Below are 19,357 nucleotides of genomic sequence, written 5' to 3'. Positions count from 1 at the left end.
GATGAAGTTTGCCTCAATCTCATAGAGATATGCCCGTTTTTTTTGTTTTGTTTTGTTTTTGTTTTTGTTTTTTAATGGTGCTGGGGAATTGAACCCAAGGCCTTGAGCATGCTAATACTAGGCAGATACTCTACCACTGAGCTACATCACCCTTTAATGTGGGTGTTTTCTAGCCTCTGAGAATGTTATGGAATGAAAATTAATGACATAAAATTAATGTATATGGTGATATATTCAATGAGAAAATCTAGTTATAAGCAATTTTTAAAATTTTTTCTTTATTTTATTTTTATTTTATGTGTATGAGTGTATTGCCTGCATGTATGTGAGTGCACCCGTGTCGTGCAATGCCACGGAGGTCAGAAGAGGGCATCAGATTCCCCTGGAACTGGAGTTAAGGCCAGTTCGTAGCTGCTATGTGGGTGCTGGGAATCGAACCTGGGTCCTCTGCAAGAGCAGTCAGTGCTCTTAACCACTGAGCCATGTCTCCAGCCTCAGCTATAAGCAATTTTTATGGTCCATTTTTGTTACATATATATATATGTATATGTATATACTTACATAACACAAAAATTGGTAGGATGAGTGATTTTAATTTATTAGCTTTATTGTCAAATTTTGTTTACAGTATGAAAGTCAGGCTAGCTTTAACAGGACTAGGAAGTTAAGAAAGACATAGAATTCTTATTTTGAGGTTCTAGAATTTAAAATGTGTGGATTGGTCAATAAAGAGAATTCAGGTAACTTCAAACTTAATGGAAAAGTATTTAATGTTTTTCCCACAGATTGCAAATAAGTAAAGGCTATCTACTCCAACCATTGCACTTCAATCCTAGCCGGTGCAGTAAGAGTGAAATAAATAAGGCAGCTGATAAGTGCTGGGTGAGGGTAAGTTGATCTTCCTTAAGGGAGTGATGCTAGATAGGCTGAGTAGACTCCAGTGGATGAACTCACACTGAGAGACACCTGAGGACACAAACTTGGCTTGATAGGCCTTAACATATAAGACAAGAATTCATGGAATCTTGTGGGTGGTCTGTGGGAGAGAGGGTACAGATAGGGGAGGTCTAAATATGATTAAGATATATGAAATCTGCAAAAATTCAATTAAAAAATATACATTTAAAAATAAATCAAGGGGGGCTGGAGAGATGGCTCAGTGGTTAAGAGCACTGACTGCTCTTGCAGAGGACCCGGGTTTGACTCCCAGCATCCACATGGCGGCTACAAACCGTCCTTAACTCCAGTTCCAGGGGAATCTGAAGCCCTCTTCTCACCTCTGCTGCATTGCATGACACGGGTGCACTCACATACGTGCAGGCAATACACTCATACACATAAAATATAAAAATAAATAAAATATTAAAAAATAAAGGAAAGATTAGAAAGGAAGAAGTAGAAGGTATCTCTATTCACAGATAACATTATTTACATAGTCCTAAGCAGTCTACAGACAACTACTAGAACTAAAAAGAAAGTAAATTAGCAAGGTCACAGGATATGATTCATTATACAGAAATCACCTGAGGGCCCCAGGCATTGTGGTATAGGCCTGTAACGCTAGCACTCAGTATGCTAAGGCAGGAGGATTTCAAGTTTGAGGCCTTCCTAGACTACATAGTGACACCCTATCTCTGAAAAAAAAAACAAAAAAAAAACAAAAAAAAAAACACAATAAGCTCACTAGAACTTGACTCAGTCTCTTAAGTGCTTATCTGCTGAAAATTCTCTAATTCCAATTTGGGGCAACCAGAGAATTATGAGGCCTGAAAACTTTCAGGTGGTGGTCCACAACATGAGTTACTGGAATATAGGTCTTACTATATAGAATGAAGTGAATGACTCTTAGCTTCTGTTTCTAAAATTGCGTGGGGTATGGGGGAGTAAACAATGCCTGTCCCCCCCTCCCCGGTTTGGTTCCAACAACAAACCAAGGTACAATTTCCCCAAACTGCAGTCTAAGAAACCAGTGAGTTTATTGGGCTTACTTGCAGAGCAGAGGGTGAGGGTTTACTTACTAGAGGGTGATGTTCACCCCCTTAGGCCACACCAGAAAGTTTTCATCCAACCATGGATGGTGGCTTCCCTATAGTCACACAAAATGGTGGGAAGGTGCCTCCCTCTTCTCCAGACTACATACTCTAGCCCTTCCCAGGCAATGTGCAATTAGAGCCAAATTGTGACTGGACTCTCAGCTGTAATGATCTTAGGCAAGCAAGTGGACACAGCTGAGCTTGGGAAGATGGCATCTGTCTGTCAAAGGACACTTATATTCTTTCTGCTATCTTCTTCCACAAGAACTCCTGAGCTTTGACAGGGGTGACATAGATGTAGGACAATTTTCCTTCCATTGTGGCAAGATTTTGAGCCCTTGGGCCTTTTCATCATCTGTTTGCAGGATGTGGCAGACACTGACTGCAGTAATAATCGAATACATAAATGCTTGGAAGGCACCTTAGTAGGTGTATCATATTCATCTAACAAAATAATCACAGTGGCTTCCCCACTGGGACCTGTAACCTCCCTTGCCACTAGGGGTTCACCTGGCTTGCAGTACAAGATGTGTGTTCCTCCCTGAGGAGCTGACCTTAAATCCAATTGGAAATTTGTTGGTTGTACAGACACTAGTCATGCTACTATTGCACACAGGAACATCTTGCTTGGCATGTTGATAGCACAGCACATAGGGTCCATCATTAAAGCAGGACTGCTGGGAGCAGTTCTCTCCCAGCAATCTGCATAGTGTCTCCTGGCCCTAGGACTATCAGCCATCTGGCTGGCAGGGAGTTTCTAGCTTAGTGGTAGCTTGATTTCTCCCTTTCCCACACTCATATCAGCTCATATCATGCGGTATCTTCAGCAATAAGGTCTTAGTGTCTAGTTCTGGCATGCAACCAACATTAGTGGCAATGGCCTTTGTCGTTTTTGGGATCTCTGGGGCCCCCCTGGCCAGTAGCTCACAGGGGGACAACCCACCCCTGGCACTGGGATTTTCATTTAACGATTTCATAGTTTCTGGGAGCCTCTCCATATTATTTTCATAAGCTATCTCTATTTACTCTTTAGCATCTACAGGCCCAGGTGTTGTAGACTTTTCCCCAACCATCCTGTGTACCTTAACCAACCATAAAGCTCCCAGGAACTTCACAGCTATACCTGACCTTTATACCCTTTGTGAATCTATTTTCCATCCTTGTTTCTTCAGGTATAATTGAATCTCTCTCAAATGGGCTTCCATATCTGCAAAACACTCAGAGGCTACATTACGTCATCTATATAATGAAACCTGTTTCCAGAGGATGGGCAGGACAAAAGTGCAACGGTCCCAAACCATCATCCCGTAATGAATAGTGGAGTTACAAAGATAAACTGGTGAAGAGCTGAAAGCCCATTGTCCTCTGTTCTAAATAAGTGTCACGTGACTACAGAAATTTAAAACCAACAAGATACTAAGTCAAACAAAGTCTAAAGCAACATACAAAGATTTTGTCCATTTGTATCCGTTGTTTTCTCAGTAGATCCATGTTGGGTACAATAGCACAGATAAGAGACATTTAGTTAGCTCTTTATAGTCTTTAGTCATTTTCTTGGAGCCATTCCATTTCCGTATCCTTGCGCTCTTACATGAGGCCTGCCTATATTTCTCTATCCCTGGTAAACTATTTGGGGCTGACTCAAGCTGCTTAGTCTTGCATAGGGTCAAGGGAGAATTAGGCCTCACTTTCCCCTGCTATACCTGTTGGTTCCCTGGGTCTGATCAGCCCTGGGTCTGCCCCGTGGCTGTAGCCATCCATAGCTGTTGCCTCTCCATCCACTATAACTGGCTGCTGGGAGATGCCCTGGCTGGGCAAACTTTCTGTACCCCTAGCATAACCTTTAGCAGGAGGGAAATAGACCCAGCTTAGTCTAGGGGGATCATTACCCACCCCCTGGGATGGGTTTGGTTTTCTGCAGCTGTATTGTTTTGCCATGGATGCCTTCTGTGAACTGCTCCTCAGGCCTTAGCACCTTCCAGAAATTCCTTAGCACAGCATATGATTTCTTGCCCATTTTTTTCATAGGAACTCTGGCTGGACACAAATCTTGCCACATTTTTCCTTTATCTCTTTTAGGTTGCTCTACCATTTTATAGACACACTTTACACACTGGTCTAAGTCTGTCAAAGCCTTTCCTACTTCATGAAGATCCTGCTTCACTAAGGGACTCAGCAGAGCCACTAAAGCTCTGTTCTAGTTGCTTTCCATTGCTGTGACAAAACACTCTGACTAATACCAACTTGGGGAGGAAACGGTTTATTTGGCTTACACCTCCCAGGGAGCCCAAGGTAGGAACTCAGGGCAGGAACCTGGAGGCAGAAGCTGGAGCACAGGCCATGGAAGAATGCTGCTTACTGGCTTGCTCCCCTGGCCCATGCTCAGCTTGCTTTCTTATACAATACAGAACAACCTGCCCAGGGGTGGCACCACCTACAGTGTGCTGGGCCCTCCCACATCACTCAAAATATCAAGAGAATACCCCACAGACATGGCCACAGGCCAGTTCAGTGGAGGCAATTCCTCAGTTGAGGCTCCCTCTACCCAGGTGTGTCAAGTTGACAACTGAAGCTGTCCAGCACAAGCTCCATACCAATCTTGAGGTCACTGCTGAATCAAGTTCTTTAAATCTCTGGTGAATGCATTCCTATTTGGCTCAATGAACTGGGCATCATACATTGCTTCCTTATATGTAGTTCCCTCAATAAAGCCTGTCCCCCCTTTATTGTCCTCCAGCCTCTGTTAGCCATAGGATCCTCCTCTGGTAAGGACCAAGTCTCTAATGGCTCATTCAAGCCAGTCCATAAAGGACTGATTCCTCCATTACTGCTTCAGGTCATGCAGTCTCCTCAAGGAGGAGTTGTATCACTCAGCTTTTCTGCTTCTAGCACTTAAACTAATTCCATCTGCTCCCATGTCCTACAGCCTCACAAACCAGGTGGTGAGGGGCTCCTTCATTGCTTTAGAGAATAAGTATATTTGTAAGTTGAATTATACAATTTGAGAACTACACTATTTCTGGAAGAATTTTTAATTCCCCAAAAGCTAGGGATGTATCTCAATGGTAAGAGTGCTTGGCTACCATGCAAGGGGCCCTGGGTTCTATCCTTGCCATCACGAAAGAAAAAAATAATTTCCCTAATTTATCTATTGGGTTATAAAGGTTGACCTGAATTCCCATGAGAACCAAGGAATATTTTGTTTTTGCTTTTGTTTGAGACAGGGTCTCGTGTATCCCAGGGTGGCTTCAAACTCATGATATAGTTGATGATAACCTTGTACCCCTGATCCTCCTGCCTTCACCTCCAGGTACAGGGATTGTAGGCGTGCAATATCCAACTTTTCTTTCTTTTTTAAGACACAGTCTCTTGATATTACCAAGGTAGACCTCAAACCCTTGGATTCAAGTGATTCTCATGCCTGAGCCTCCTTAAATATCTGGGACTCCAGGCGTGCACCATAGCACCTTGTTGTATTTGATCACAGGAGAGCTATGTTGTCCAAACCTTTTTTGAGTGCTAAGAGACTTTGACCTTCTCCAGTTGTTACAAAGTTCTGTTTCTCAAAGAGCCTCATGATGGGTATAGTAGGGAGAAAAACTTTTACAAATTATTTTTATTTTTATGTGTATGTGTTTTGCCTGCATATATATAAAAGTACACCATGTGCATGAAATGCCCACAGAGGCCAGAAGAGGATGCTGGATCCCCTGGAACTGGAGTTACATCCTGTTGTTAGCTGCCATTTAGGTGTTGGGAACTGAACCCTGGTCCTCTGGAAAAATAGCTAGTGCTCTTAACCGCTAAGCCAACTCTCCAGTCCTGAGGAAAAATTTTTTGCCTTTTTGAGACAGAGTCTCCCTGTAGCCCCAGCTGATCTGGAACTCGCTATGTAGATCAGGCTGGCCTCAAACTCAAAAAGATCCCTGTGACTCTACCTCCCGAGTGCTGGGATTAAAGTCATGCCACTACACCCAGCGACTTTTAATGTTTATTATAAAGGAACTATGAGACAGGATGCAGCCCAGTGGAGCACCCTTGCATGTGTAAGGTCCTGGGCTTGATCCCATCGACTGCAAAATAAATAAAAATGTAAAAATACAATTCCTTTTCCTTGCCCAGTTATCTTGATTTGATTGTAATTTGTGTTGTAAAGATCAAGACAAGTATTCTTCTAGTAACACAGGAAGAAAACAAAGACTTTATTTTTCTGCCATCCACAACTTGACAATAAAAACTTATAACCAAGCTAATAATTTTATATAATTTGCATGGAAACACAAGAAGAAACACCAAGCACTTTGTGGACATAATTTTTATTAATATGGTATCCCTGGGAGGCAGATTAGGTGTAAACATTACTCTTTACAGGAAAAGCAAAAGCAGGTTAATACACACATAAGACATCTGGAACCAGAATTAATGTCTATTGATACTCCAATGCTTTTTCCACAAGACTACGCTGAAGATAATAATCTCACATCATTCTTTACATTGCAGCACACTTCCAAAGCCATTTCAGATCCTAAGGCACTATTATACACAGGTGTTCTTGTACCATCCTGCTTGTTTAGGCAACATATTGGAGAAACCATCTTCCCTTAATTGCTAACGAATGTTAGTCTTTGTATTAGGACCTCCTCAATACCAGAACTCTACTTAATCTCTAACATTGTAAGCCATGATTTATAGAATATTCTAAGCTCTTTACTACTCTCTCAGATCTTATTCCAGCCCCAGGGATCTAATTACATATGAATCTGAAAGTTATTCCAGGTCTTGGCCATCTGGCCATGTTCATCTTTGACCTGCTCAATGAAGTATCTTCAATAGATTAGTAATTTCTGATGTTTCTGTCCCAAAGGAGCTAGTTCTCTAAAACTGTTCATTTCCTCCCCAGAGCCAAGGTGCTGTCATCTGTAAGTGGAGTACCTTGTTTCCTGCAGGTGATGAGTGGACCACCGTATGGCCTACCTCCAGCACTGTGTTTCAGCTAAGTTGATTCTCTGTCTACTATATAGCCCATATCCTGCATTTATTAGGTTTTCCTGCTTCGAGCTTTATCTAAACCTTCCTTACATCTTTTGCCTTTTGCTCCCACATTTCTCCATTTCTGACCCACCAAGCATTCAATTTTGCAGCTATTTCTGAAAAGTGTGCCCCACCCTAATTTTTCTAGTTCCTTCCTTTGTATTTTCCAGAGTCTTCTCATAGCAAATGATGTTAAAATTTATACACAGTGTTACTGACTAGCTTTCTAAATTTCTCTGAAACTGTTAGAGCTATACACCTGTGCTTATCTGTCCATGTATCATCTGTTTTCAAGTGTAAGGACAAGGACAAGGCATTTAATTTGTGCTGTACAGGCTTATCAGAGTTCTATGAGCATGTGGGAATTAATTCAATAGCACTTGAACTATAAAGATCAGTAATCTGAAAGTGATGCTTTTAATTGTATACAGCAGTTTGTGTAGATTGGCAGCTCCTCTGACCAAACATGGTCCGTGTCATTACAGTGAAGATTCTTGACACAGAGAGGTCTATTTGATCCATACATGGCAGTTCTCATTGTAGGTTAGTATCGAGCATCCATGGGATCCATAACAGTCTACCAGGTGTTTGAAGTGGGGGAGAAATAGCTATCTGATTCCTATTGGCGACTTTGACTGTTTTCTCTATCATCACATCCATCTAATTTGCTATTATGGCTTCTAGTCCACAGGGACAGATGAAACTCAAATGAAAAAAAAACAAACTAGATACCCTAAATGCTGTATATTCTATCCCTTAGATTGGTCCCTTATACAGAGCACCTGACTTCTGGTGATGGTGGGGAGATGGGTGTTACTTGGGACTTACTTTGTGCATATTACACTAGTGTGTTACCACTGAGCTACATTCCCAGTCCTAAAACACCCAATTCTTGGAGATGATTCACAGAGCTAAACCAAGATAGACATTCAATTCTCCTTCAAGAGCATGGGTTTAAGTGTGCAGGAAGAACCACTTAATGAACAAAGTCTACAACTTCTCCTGGAAATACTATTGAGATGGGTTTTTCCAACTGCAATGCAGCTGAAAACAGGGTGAGTAAAGGATATGTATCAAATTCATAGGATGGGTGCCAGAGGCAGGCAGATCTCTGTGAGCTCAAGGCCAACCTGGTCTACATAGTTCTAGGCCAGCTGGGGGCTACAGGGAGACCCTGTCTCAAAAAGACAAAAAAAAAAAAATTCATAGTATATACTACCATATCCTCTCTAAGGGAACAACATAGGCACTGAGAGGGAAAAGCTTTTACTGTCAGGTCAGCTATATGCAAGGAGAGGGACCAAAATCTTCCTTGCATTCTTTTTTCTTCTTCAACATTTTTTAAATTTATTTTACTTTATGTGTACGGTGTTTTGCCTGCATGTATGTAACTGTATCACATGCATGCAGTGCCCATGGAGGCCAGAAGAGAGCATAAGAGCCCCTAGAATTGGAGTTACGAACAGTTGTTAGCCACCATGTGGGTGCTGGGAACCAAGCCCAGGTCCTCTGTAAGAACAGCCAGTGCTCTCAAGCACTGAGCTGTCTCTCCAGCCCCCCTTCCTTTCATTCTCAAAAGAAATGACATTGGACACATCTAGATCCAGGAAAGGAGTGCTTCCTAAGCCAGTTAGGCACAGAAACAGAGACGTTCACTATTGGAAGACTTTATTGAGGCCCTTCCTCAGGAGCTTACTTAGGCACTGACCATGACAGAAGCTTTTCTCGGGTATGGATTTCTTGGTGTTTATTAAGGGCAGAGCTTTTACTGAAGCACTTGCCACAATCATGACACCCATAAGATTTCTCTCCTGTGTGGGTTCTGTGATGTGCACGCAAGTCAGAACTCTTACTGAAACTCTTACCACAGTCAGGACACACATGGGGTCTCTCTCCTGTGTGTATCCTTCGATGTGAACTGAAATGAGAACTATTATTAAAGCTTTTTTCACATTCTTCACATTGATAAGGCTTTTCTCCAGTGTGGGTTCTCTGGTGAATTATAAGGCTTGAGCTCTGATTAAAGCGTTTTCCACATTTACCACATTGATAAGGTTTTTCTCCTGTGTGGATTCTCCGATGGGTAATGAAATTAGAACTGTCATGGAAACTTTTCCCACAGTCAAGACATTTACAAGGTTTTTCTCCACTGTGGATTCTTCGGTGTGATAAGGCGGGCACTCCGACTGAAGCTTTTCCCAAAGTCAGCACATTTATATGGATTTTCTACCTGATGGGATACCTGATGCATGAGATGAGAGTTTGCACCAAAGCTTTTGCCATATCTGAGATATTTATAGGCTCTCTCTCCCAAGCCTGATCTTTAATGAATTAGGACTTTACCTAAACTCTTCTGTGGGAGTGTCAGTTTTCCTTTTTTCTCTCTTTAAGCCTTTTCCCACTTTCTGGCCTGAATTCATTCTCACTGGCTTTATATTGATTAACATGTCGACAGAGAATTTTCCTTTCAGACCTGGCTAGTAATGTCCTATGCAGTTGTACTTCCTCAGAAATACCTCATTTTGGATTCTCTTCATTGTCAAACATAGACTCAAAATCTAATACAAGAAAATAAAAGTTATCCATTTCCTTAACTACATGTGTAATTAAACAAACTTGTACAGCAAACTTGGGAGAAACAAGTATTGCATTAAATGACTACAGATCAAAGGTCAAGGAGCTCAACATTTGAAGTCACAGGATCATTCTATTTTTTCAAAAAAATAAAAAAATAAAACTGGCAAGACAGCTCAGCAGGTAAAAGCACTTGCTTCTAAGCCTGATGACCTGAGTTCCATCCCTGAACATGGTGGAGGGAGAACCAACTCCATGAGTTGTCCTCTGACCTCCCCACAAGCACCAGGGCACATGTATGCACAAATTAAGTAAACAAACTTCTTGTAATTAGAGCTCTTGACCTCAAATTACTATTATATTTGAATCATTAAAATTCTAGTGTTTTATTTCCCTACTTAGGACCTGTCACATGCCTTTCATCTACATAATCTACATAGGAACTAGTTTTCAACCCTTTCTGAATACCCAGGATCTTCAGAAGAAATTCTCAGAACAGCAAGAAAAACTCACCAGGTTTTAAAGAAGACTATCTTGAGCTGGGGTATGGTGGTGCATGCCTTTAATCCCAGTCCTTGGGAGGCAGAAACAGGACTTCTGTGAGTTTGAGGGCCAGTCTGGTCTACATAATGAGTTCCAGGCCAGCTGGAGCTACAGGGAGACCCTGTCTCAAAAAGACAAAAAAATAAAAAATAAAGAAGACTATATTTATAGGACAGATACTTTCTGTACTGTAGTTCTGCCACATCTTTGGCCTATCATAGTATTCTTGTTTGTTGCCAGTAACTAAGAGTATTAAAAGAAGTTGCCTAGGAACACTTCTTGGAAGCTTCTTCTATATCCAGAAATAGTTTTCATAAGTCCCCTTCTCCTCAAATTTCAACATATGGTAGAAACAAAAAATATTTACCATCTTTTAAAGAACAAAGGCTTTTTTAGAGAAAAACTTTGCTGGAAAGTGTCTCTCCAAAACATTTTCTTTGCTTGTGTAAAAAGTAATCACTAAATGTTGAAAAACATACACTGTAATTTAGCCTAATTGCTCTGCTAAGGCAACTTTTTAATAGTCTAAGAAGCAAATGTCAGGCCTACTTCTTTGGGTCTAGGCTATGAGAATTTGTACTCATTCAGATGTTTCAGGTTAACTTTGGATCCTGAACTCCCTGGCCTTAAACCTAAGAACAAAAGAACACTGTCAGCCTGCATATGGACTCCCTGAAGCCTACTCTTGTGAGATAACCCACAAAATAGACTCACCGAATTGACTGAAACCTTAGAACCCTAAATATGCAAATGTGTATTGTGAGCCTCCAAGAGGGTTACTTAGCATTTCCCAAACCTAAAATTTTTTTTTTTTTTTTTTTTTTTTTTTTTTTAGTAAAACATTGGTATTTGGTGGAACATCCTTAAAAAATGCTAATCTAAAATACTTAATGGAAGTGAAAAGTATGTACCCAACACTGTGGTAGGTACTTCACACAGTATCTGATTAACATCAACCCTGGCTATGCAGCAAGTCCAAGGCCAAACTCAGCTACATGAGACCTTGTCTCAAAAAAGCAAAAAAATACAAATCAAAGAAGCTTCCCACTGGGGCTCTGGAATAAGACTGGGGCATGGGTTAGAACAGTCCCTGGAGGTATCTCAGGATCATCATCATCAGAATCTTCTCCTATGGCCTCTCCTGTGTCCTCAGCTTGCTTCTCAGCCTTAGCCTCACTGGGTCCCTGGAGAGAGCAAGAAGCTGTTTCCTTTCCCTGGTCATCACTAGATGGAGCAGCTACCCGGGCACCCACCAAAGTATCCATTTCCCTCAAAGAAGGGGCAAGTCTCTGGTGCTTGGCCATTCTTGACTTTCCCGTAGCTGATTTGTAGGCTTTTAAATTTGGTCTGACACTGCTCTGGGGTCCTAAGGAAGCCATATTCCCATAATCTCTCAGCAGCTGCTCCATATAACTGGCTATTGTTGGTGACATTTCCGGAGGGCTTCATAAAACTGAGTGTCACCAAGAACTGCAAGGTATGTCTTGGTTTCTTCATAGCCCCAGTGTACTCCTGTCAGAAGAGAGATTTGAGCATCACTTAATCCAATGCTTTAGAGCCTCAGCTCGTCAGTCTTACCACCTGCTTCAAAGAAAATCACTAAAGCTGGAGGTATTCACTCAGGGTGTACTAAGCATGCATGTGGGCTTGGAGTCTATTTGAGAGAAAAAGGAGGAGAAAGGAAAGAAGGAGGCAGGCAGAGAGGAAGGGAGGTCACCTAAGCTCAGGTTCCTACTTTTAAAAGGTTTTACTTCATGTTCCCCAAATCTACATACTCAAATTTTTGTTTGTTTCTCTGTATCCTTTAACAATTTCAGAGAACTTAATAAATTTTAGCCATTAAAAGAAGCCTTTCCAGTCGGGCATGGTGGCGCATGCCTTTAATCCTAGCACTTGGGAGGCAGAAGTGACCGATCTCTATGAGTTTGAGGCCAGCCTGGTCTACATTAGAGAGTTCCAGGCCAGTTGAGGCTACAGGGAGACCCTATCTCAAGAAGACCAAAAATAAAAATTTTAAAAAAGGAGCCTTTCTATATGCTCACTGGAGCATTATTGTGTACTATGAAGGGTCATCTGCACCGTCAACTTCACCTTCAACTTCACTAGACACTGGGCATGTCTAGTTCCAGAAGGGTTTGGGTTTTTTGTTTGTTTTCAATACATGGTCTCCCTGTAGCCCCAGATGGCCTGGAACTCACTATGTCGACCAGGCTGGCCTCGATTTCAGAGATCCACCTGCTTCTCCCAAGTGCTGAGACTAAAGGTATATGGCACCATGCCCAACTTTCAGGAAGTTTTAGCTAAGGGAAGACCCACCCTGAATGTAGGTGGCACCATCCCATGGGCTGAGGTTCCATATGAAATAAAAAGGTAAAAAGGAGAAGGCAGGCTGAGCACCAGCATGCATCTCTCTGATTTCTGATGCATCATGGCAGCTGCTTCATGCTCCTGCTACCACAGCTAGAGCAGCTCTCACCTCCACACCTTCCCTGACATAATGGACAGTGTGCTCAAACTGTGCATCAAAATAAACCCTTCCATTGCTTTTGTCATGTATTTTGTCATAGCAATGACAAAAGTAGCCAGTACAGATACACTGAGATAAATGCACAGAATGCATTTCTCTATCCATTTAGTATTTCTGGAATTCTGATCCTAACTAGAAAAAAACACACTGGTCAGGAAAAGATGACCCAGGATTGCTGTCAGCTACAATGAGACATTCCTAACTTTGCTGCTAATTTTCCACCAGCCCTATTTCCTTTCCATAGAGTGACTTAAAACTCCAAGAACTGCCTCTTTCAGAATCGTACTGCTGCCAAATCCTTATTATGGTCTGTCTTCATTTGGCACTGTTTCCTTAAGCAAGCCCAACAAGAACAAAGACTTGAAGGGTACAGGAGAAGGTGCTTACAGTCATGCACTTTATTCACAGGGTGGAGAACTGGAAGAAGCCAGAATGAGGAAAGAAGCAGGAACAAAATGTCTTGGCTGGATACATGTACTACAGATGTGTACTTGAGCAGTGTTTTTAGGAAAGTAACAGCAGGATGATTATATAGACTGCTCCCTGAAGGTACCCAAGGTAGAGAAAAAGGGAGTTTCAGACAGTCTTCATCTCATCTGAGAGCCACTTCCATTATCTTCCACTTACTGGGTGTAAAGGAGAGCAGGGAAGAAGAGGGCGGGACAGAAAAAGATGAATAAAGATAGTGGAAAACATTTTGCACAAGTCACATAATTTATCCACAGTCATGTCATTGACAAAGATGGAAAAGGAATGAAGAAAAGTAATAAAATGCCACATTTTTTCTCAGCCTGCAATGATTTATAAGCAGGAAAATGTATTTCAATAAAAAAGATAATCCTCTGAAGACACTTGGATTTTCTGGGTGAATTTCTTTCAGAAATCTAAATCTGAAGTTTGGGATGTAGCTCAATGGTACAGTGCTTGCCTAGCATGTGTGAGGCCCTGGGTTCAATCCCAGCACTAAGAAATAGGAAAACAAATCTAGTTCTTACTATTACCTCATAATTTGCTCACCGAAGGCAACAGAATACATGCAGAATAGTACCTTTGCTCTCTACTTAAGTGGCCAAGCTGGCAGCTGACAATGGCTGGCTCCACATTCAGTTTCACTGTTCCTCAAGCGTAATCTAAAAATCCCAAGAAAAGCTGCTTACCACTTGGGCTCCGGAACAGGACAGATGCAGTTGAGTTGTCAGGGTCCTGGGAAGTTGCCTCCAGGTCCATTTCATCATTGTCAGACTCCTCAGTCATAGCCTCTTCTCCCGCCACATGCTGCCAGGCCCCCTGGACTGGCCCCTCGGTCTCAGTATCACTGTCTGCCTGGCCCAAATGAGAGACTGCCTCTTCCAGACCATTGCAGGGCAGTGCAATGACCTGGGCACTCATCAGGGCTTCCATCTCGTCAAAGAAGGGGTAGGTGTCAGGTGGATGACCACTCTTGACTTTCCTGTAGCTCTTCTGAAGACCTTTGAACTTGGTTCGGCATTGTTCCAGTGTCCGGAGGAAGCCATACTCATGGAGCCACTCAGCTACAGCCCCACACACCTGGCTGTTTCTATGACAGTTCTGGAGAGCCTCATAAAATTCAGTCTGACTGAGAATTGCGAGGAGAGTTCTAGTTTCTTCATGGCCCCAGTGCATACCCACCACCTTCTCAATCAAAGCCCCAGTGATCCTGTTCCGCCCAGCTTCTCTCTCTCTTGGATGGTAATGGATCAGCACAAACTTGTCTGACTTCTATGCTATTGCTTTTTGAGACTTCCTTCTCTTTGGAACCCAGCTGATCTGGAATCCATGGTTTTCTCTGCTCCAACCTGGAGACCACATTGGATTTAGGAAATTGAAATCCTGCTTGCAGGGAAGCAAACAAAAAAGATCACAATTTGGATTGATTATTCAAAAACAAAAACTTTCAATCTAGCCTTGCCTCTTTCATCCAAGAGATTATATCTTTTGTTTTGTGACAGGGTCTCATGTGGTCCAGTCTAGCCTGAATATGGCTATGAGGATGACCTTGAACTGCTGATTCTCCTGCCTCTACCCTCTGAGCGCTGGGATTACAGGTTTGTAACACCATACCCAATTATATGGAGTGGTACGAATGAAACCCAGGGCCTCTACCAACTAAGGGTAGTACCCAGTATACTCTACCAACTAAGCTGCATCCCCAGACCCCACTCTAAAAGTTTATGAAGTTAGTATCTCAAGAAATATTTTCAGAAAGTTCATTGGGTTGAAGAATGGAAAAAATATAGGAAACCACAAAGGTTGAGAAATAATTGTCCAGCGCAGGGTAACAAAAGAAGAAAAGGTTCTGTTATGTGTTTGGAGCATTCCAAATTGCTCCCTAACCCTCCAGACCACTCGACTACAGTGGCAGCACTGCTGGGGTGGCCATTCCTGTCTCCCATACTTTTCACTTGGGGTCTGAGAATTCAACTCAGGGATTTCAGGAGGTAAGGGAAAGGAAAGGTGCCTGACTTCATACTCAGTCTGTTTCCCCTGGCACACTTTGCTCTCCTATAACCACCATCCAAGTCTAGACCCTTAACTCTCATATCCAAATTAACTACAGCAGTCACTGTCCTACTACAGCCTTTTTGCTTCCTCAGCTCACATGCTATCCTGCTGAACCTTAACCTTAATGTCTAGCATGCAGTCCATTCCTGCTTTCTCCAGAACACAGAGCACTTTTATTCCCCTCTGTGCCTTTAACTCCCTTCCTCCTATCCAAATTCAGTCCATCTTTGGAGAGGCCCACTTACCAGTGCTCTCAGGAGGCCATTCCCTACAACCCTGTCTTCATGTCCACACTGCCAAACCTCTATAGAACAACTGAATAAGTCATTACTTACCACTGTTTCAGTACAGTTGAGTTCACATATTTATGATTTACTGTTCAGTTATCAAATCATATTGTAAGCTCTTTAAGGACAAGTACATAAAAAATTTATTGTAGGTGTGTATGATGTATGTGTGGGTGCATGTGCTACAGTGTGTGTGGGGAGTTCATAGGATAACTATGTGGAGTTGGTTCTGTCCTCTACAAGGGTTCTAGGGCTTGAACTCATGTTACCAGGCTTGTGTGGCAAGCCCCCTTACCTGCTGAGCCATCTATCTCATTGGCTAACACTGGCACCTTTTCTTACTGCAGTGTATATAGCTGCAAAGTATTGAGGTAGGTATTTGAACAGATTAGTTCCACAAGTCAGTGGGATTTTGAGGGATTTTGGCTGGATGTTAGTACAAAACAGAGACCATTATCAAAATAGCCAAGAAGTCTATTAGTGTCATCTTAAATGATAAGATCATCCCATAATTCAGAACACCCTCAACAAAATTTAAATAATAAACACACTAATGGAGTCCAGTAAAGCACAAAGAAGAAAAACAAGTTCTACAAAATGAGTGCAAGAATAAGTGACTATGTAAAAGGCATGGGAAAGATAAGAGTCTTGGGGGTTACCAGATGAACAAAAATCACAGAATCATAAGTTGTACTATACTGAAAGATGTTGCAAAATTCTAAAGTAAAATTCTTAGCCTTTACATAATGGACCTTCATTGAATAAGACATACAATTTAGTTCTCCACAATTAACATTCTAACATAGAAAATAACAAGGCTTCTTAGGTCTAAAGAATGGAGATAATGGGGGGGGATTAAACAGTTTATAATCTAGAGAAGAAAAGCAATTAAAAATATCTTCCATTGTATAACTGTAATAATTCAACTGTAAACCTAAAAATTTACAGCCAAATTTGAAAGAGATGCATCCTACCTCAGGAAAACGTTATTGAATATGTCAATTGTGTTGTAATGATATGCTTCTTCTAAGTATGTTGTTATTAAATAAATCATTTAAAAAAAAAATTAGAATGTGGTGGGCATGGTGGCACATGCCTTTAATCCCAGTACTTGGGAGGCAGAGGCAGATAGATCTCTGTGAGTTCAAGGCCAGGCTGGTCTACACAGCCAGTTTGAAAGTTCTAGGCCAGCTGGGACTATGAAAGAGGATGAATAACCAGTTTAGATTGCTTTGGTGTACTGGAAGTATTTCAGAATTTATTCTTGTCAGTAAGTATAGTTTAAAGGCTTTAGACAAAAGTTTGGTGATGTGATCCATTTGCGACCCAAAGGGATCTTTTAAAAATAAGTTTTAAAATATTTTTCTTTTTCTTTTTCTTGTTAATTTTATGCAAAAAAAAATGAAAAAAAAAATCTTCCAGTATAGAAAAGAATTCTACCTAGAAAACAATGACCTATCACCAAGAAATAAAACAGTTCCAATTCTCATAAAAACTAGGCAGATATTCTCTGTATCAGAGGCTTAAACTACCTGTCTTCAGAAGGTCCCAACAGGCACATACTGCACAATTTCCATGTACTTCTGAAATCCCCTTCCTACTCATTCTTTCCAACCATATTTCCTAACATAGAAGGGCACTCTGTCTTCCCACATGATTCTACTCCTCACCGCTCCTTTGAAAAGGTCTGAGTTTCTCCTTTGGGTTCATCTGCTCCTGTAGTCCCAGGGCTGAGATTCTTGCCCTCTCTTTCTTGGATACACCCCTGGGCTGAGGTTCCACTGACTTTTGCAGAATACTTAATAATTCCTGTGATGATTTCAGGGGTGTCATCTTCTCCGAGTGCATTTCCTGCCCCTTCACAGAGACTATGACCTAGAAGCACCCCCCCCCATTAATTGTCATGGTCATAACAAGAGGTATTCCCAGAGAAGCTCATTTACTATCTGCAGAGACCATCCTTCTGGGGCAAGGTCGGAGTTGTAGGGGTGGGGAGGTTATGGCAAATGGGTTTTATTTCATTATCATTATCTTAGAATGGCTGGAACTCCAGAAAGATCAAAATGAAACCCAACTGCCAGAAAATTTCCCATTATCTATTAAGAAACAGTGAATTGGGGACTGGAGTAATGGCTCAGCTCTTGCAGAAGACCTGGGTTAGGTTCCCAGGGCACATGTGGCAGCTAACAACTGTCCGTAACTCCAATTTCAGAGAATTTAATGCCCTCTTCTGGCTCCCCTGGGCACTGCACACGTGTGGTGCACTTACATACATGCACGCAAAACACATAAAAAAATAAACTTCAAAGTGAAAGACTTATTGTGACAGAGTAGGCAAAGGTACACCCAGGTGGCATTTCCAGACCAGTGCTGTTTTAAGTGACCTCTTCCAGACCAAAGTATAAGCACTGCCAAACCTCTGTAAGCCTGCTTAAACCCCTTAAACTGTACTTCTATCCTTTCCTCTTCCCTGTCACACATGTCTCAACTCCCCTCCCCTCTCACCGAATGTCCAGGTCTTCCAGGCTCTCTTTCTAAATCTTCTACCAGAGTCACTGCCTCTTCTCCATTTTCTGGACATTGTTCCTGTACCCAATTCTGGATCTCCCCAGGTAGAACAGTCAGAAACTGCTCCAACACCAACAATTCTACATTCTGCTCCTTGGTGCGCACCTCCGGCCTTAGCCACCGACAGCAAAGTTCCCAGAGTGGGCTGAAAGCCTCCCGGGGCCCAGCCACCTCCTGGTAATGGAATCTCCTGAAGAGCTGCTGTAAGGTTTCAGAGTTAGCGTCATTTCCTCTCAGAGTGGGTTTGGCCATCCTTCACCGCAGAAAGCAGCTTTCCTCCTCTTAAAAGGGTCTGGGTTCCAAGGCTTACACTGTCTTCTCATGTTGCTGGAGAATCACCTCCAGATGAGCCTCTCGGCGAAAGGGGTTTCTTCCTCGAGCAGAGAGAAATGGCACTACCAGAACATCTTCCTATGTCTAATCTTGCCAGGGTTGGCCTGACTTCTCTAATGCTCCAAGCGGCCATCTGAGGTAATAACCGCTTCAGGGAAGAAAGCCGACAGTGACCTTTCAGAAGCTGCATTTCTGGGCGTTTCTAGAGCATCACGGTCTGCTCACCCATCTCCCCTAAATCTGATCTCATCTGGCTTCCCAGATCAACGCTGTACGGTGAATTCAAACCGCATAGGAAACCTGAAGCTGGAAAGATTCTAAAGATCAGTCACCATCTTGCTGAAGACAAGCCTCTGTCCAGCAGGTCGCGGCTGAGCTCCCGCAGAACCTCTGTGGTCCTTCCGTACCCCTCCCATTAAACTCCAAAGTCAAGTGCTGAATACTGGATTTTGTTTTCTCCTCAGACCAAGTAATCACTCTGTAATGGTTGAAGAGCTACAGATGGGAAAGGTCGTGCACTGGGGAAACTGACTTGGGCTTCTAAACTGAGGACTTGGGGAAGTCACAGAGACTTAGTAGTCCGAGGTGCGGCAGTCTGGTCTCCTAGGCACAGGTCGGTACTACCCGGTGCTGACCAGTGCTGTGGGTTCGTGGGCTCGGAGCGCTGCTCCACAGCGGCGGGGCAGAGTTCCGGCCTCTGTCTCCGTTCTCTCCCGCCGGGTCACTCTGGAGGACGTCGTGAAGCCCTCCAGAGGCCTGGGACCTGCGATGGCGCCCGAGGAACACCCTCCGGTCCAATCCCTGGCCGCGTCTCTCTCGAGCTGTCCCTCAGCCCATTCACATCCCTGTCGCCGGACCAGCCTCACCCACTCAGGTCCAGCCCAGCCCTGGCTCACCCAGCAGCCCTGTGCAGCGCTTGCCGGAAGTCTGAGCGGCCC

General features: G+C 42.7%; 2 protein-coding genes across 7 annotated transcripts in view; one reads left to right on the top strand and one right to left on the bottom strand.

Moving 5' to 3' along the window:
- Adal (adenosine deaminase like) overlaps positions 1-13,857 on the top strand; it is a 36,459-nt gene extending 22,602 nt beyond the window's left edge. The window contains exons 12-13 of one of the 6 annotated variants that reach the window (XR_003847654.1): positions 786-888; positions 3,206-4,269. Coding sequence is in view for 1 of the 6 variants with exons in the window: in XM_029558250.1 (XP_029414110.1) it covers positions 3,206-3,211 (6 nt within the window). In the remaining 5 variants the exon portion in view is untranslated. Of the gene's footprint in view, positions 1-785; positions 889-3,205; positions 4,270-13,116 lie in introns of those variants that run through there. The other 5 variants (XR_003847653.1, XR_003847651.1, XR_003847652.1 and 2 more) reach the window with 5 other exon arrangements.
- Zscan29 (zinc finger and SCAN domain containing 29) lies at positions 8,716-19,188 on the bottom strand. Its single transcript, XM_008822335.3, is given in 11 exon segments — positions 8,716-9,231; positions 9,233-9,473; positions 9,476-9,622; positions 10,851-10,853; positions 11,230-11,449; positions 11,451-11,603; positions 11,605-11,693; positions 13,866-14,368; positions 14,370-14,559; positions 17,189-17,393; positions 18,024-19,188. Coding segments are annotated over 11 exon segments (2,541 nt in total). The 5' UTR covers positions 18,339-19,188; the 3' UTR covers positions 8,716-8,756.
- Positions 19,189-19,357: the final 169 nt, after the last annotated feature.

The sequence above is a fragment of the Nannospalax galili genome, unplaced genomic scaffold (assembly GCF_000622305.1).
Source record: "Nannospalax galili isolate Female #2095 unplaced genomic scaffold, S.galili_v1.0 scaffold1909, whole genome shotgun sequence".
In the NCBI taxonomy this organism is placed as follows: domain Eukaryota; kingdom Metazoa; phylum Chordata; class Mammalia; order Rodentia; family Spalacidae; genus Nannospalax; species Nannospalax galili.
This window is presented reverse-complemented; position numbering and strand designations above follow the sequence as displayed.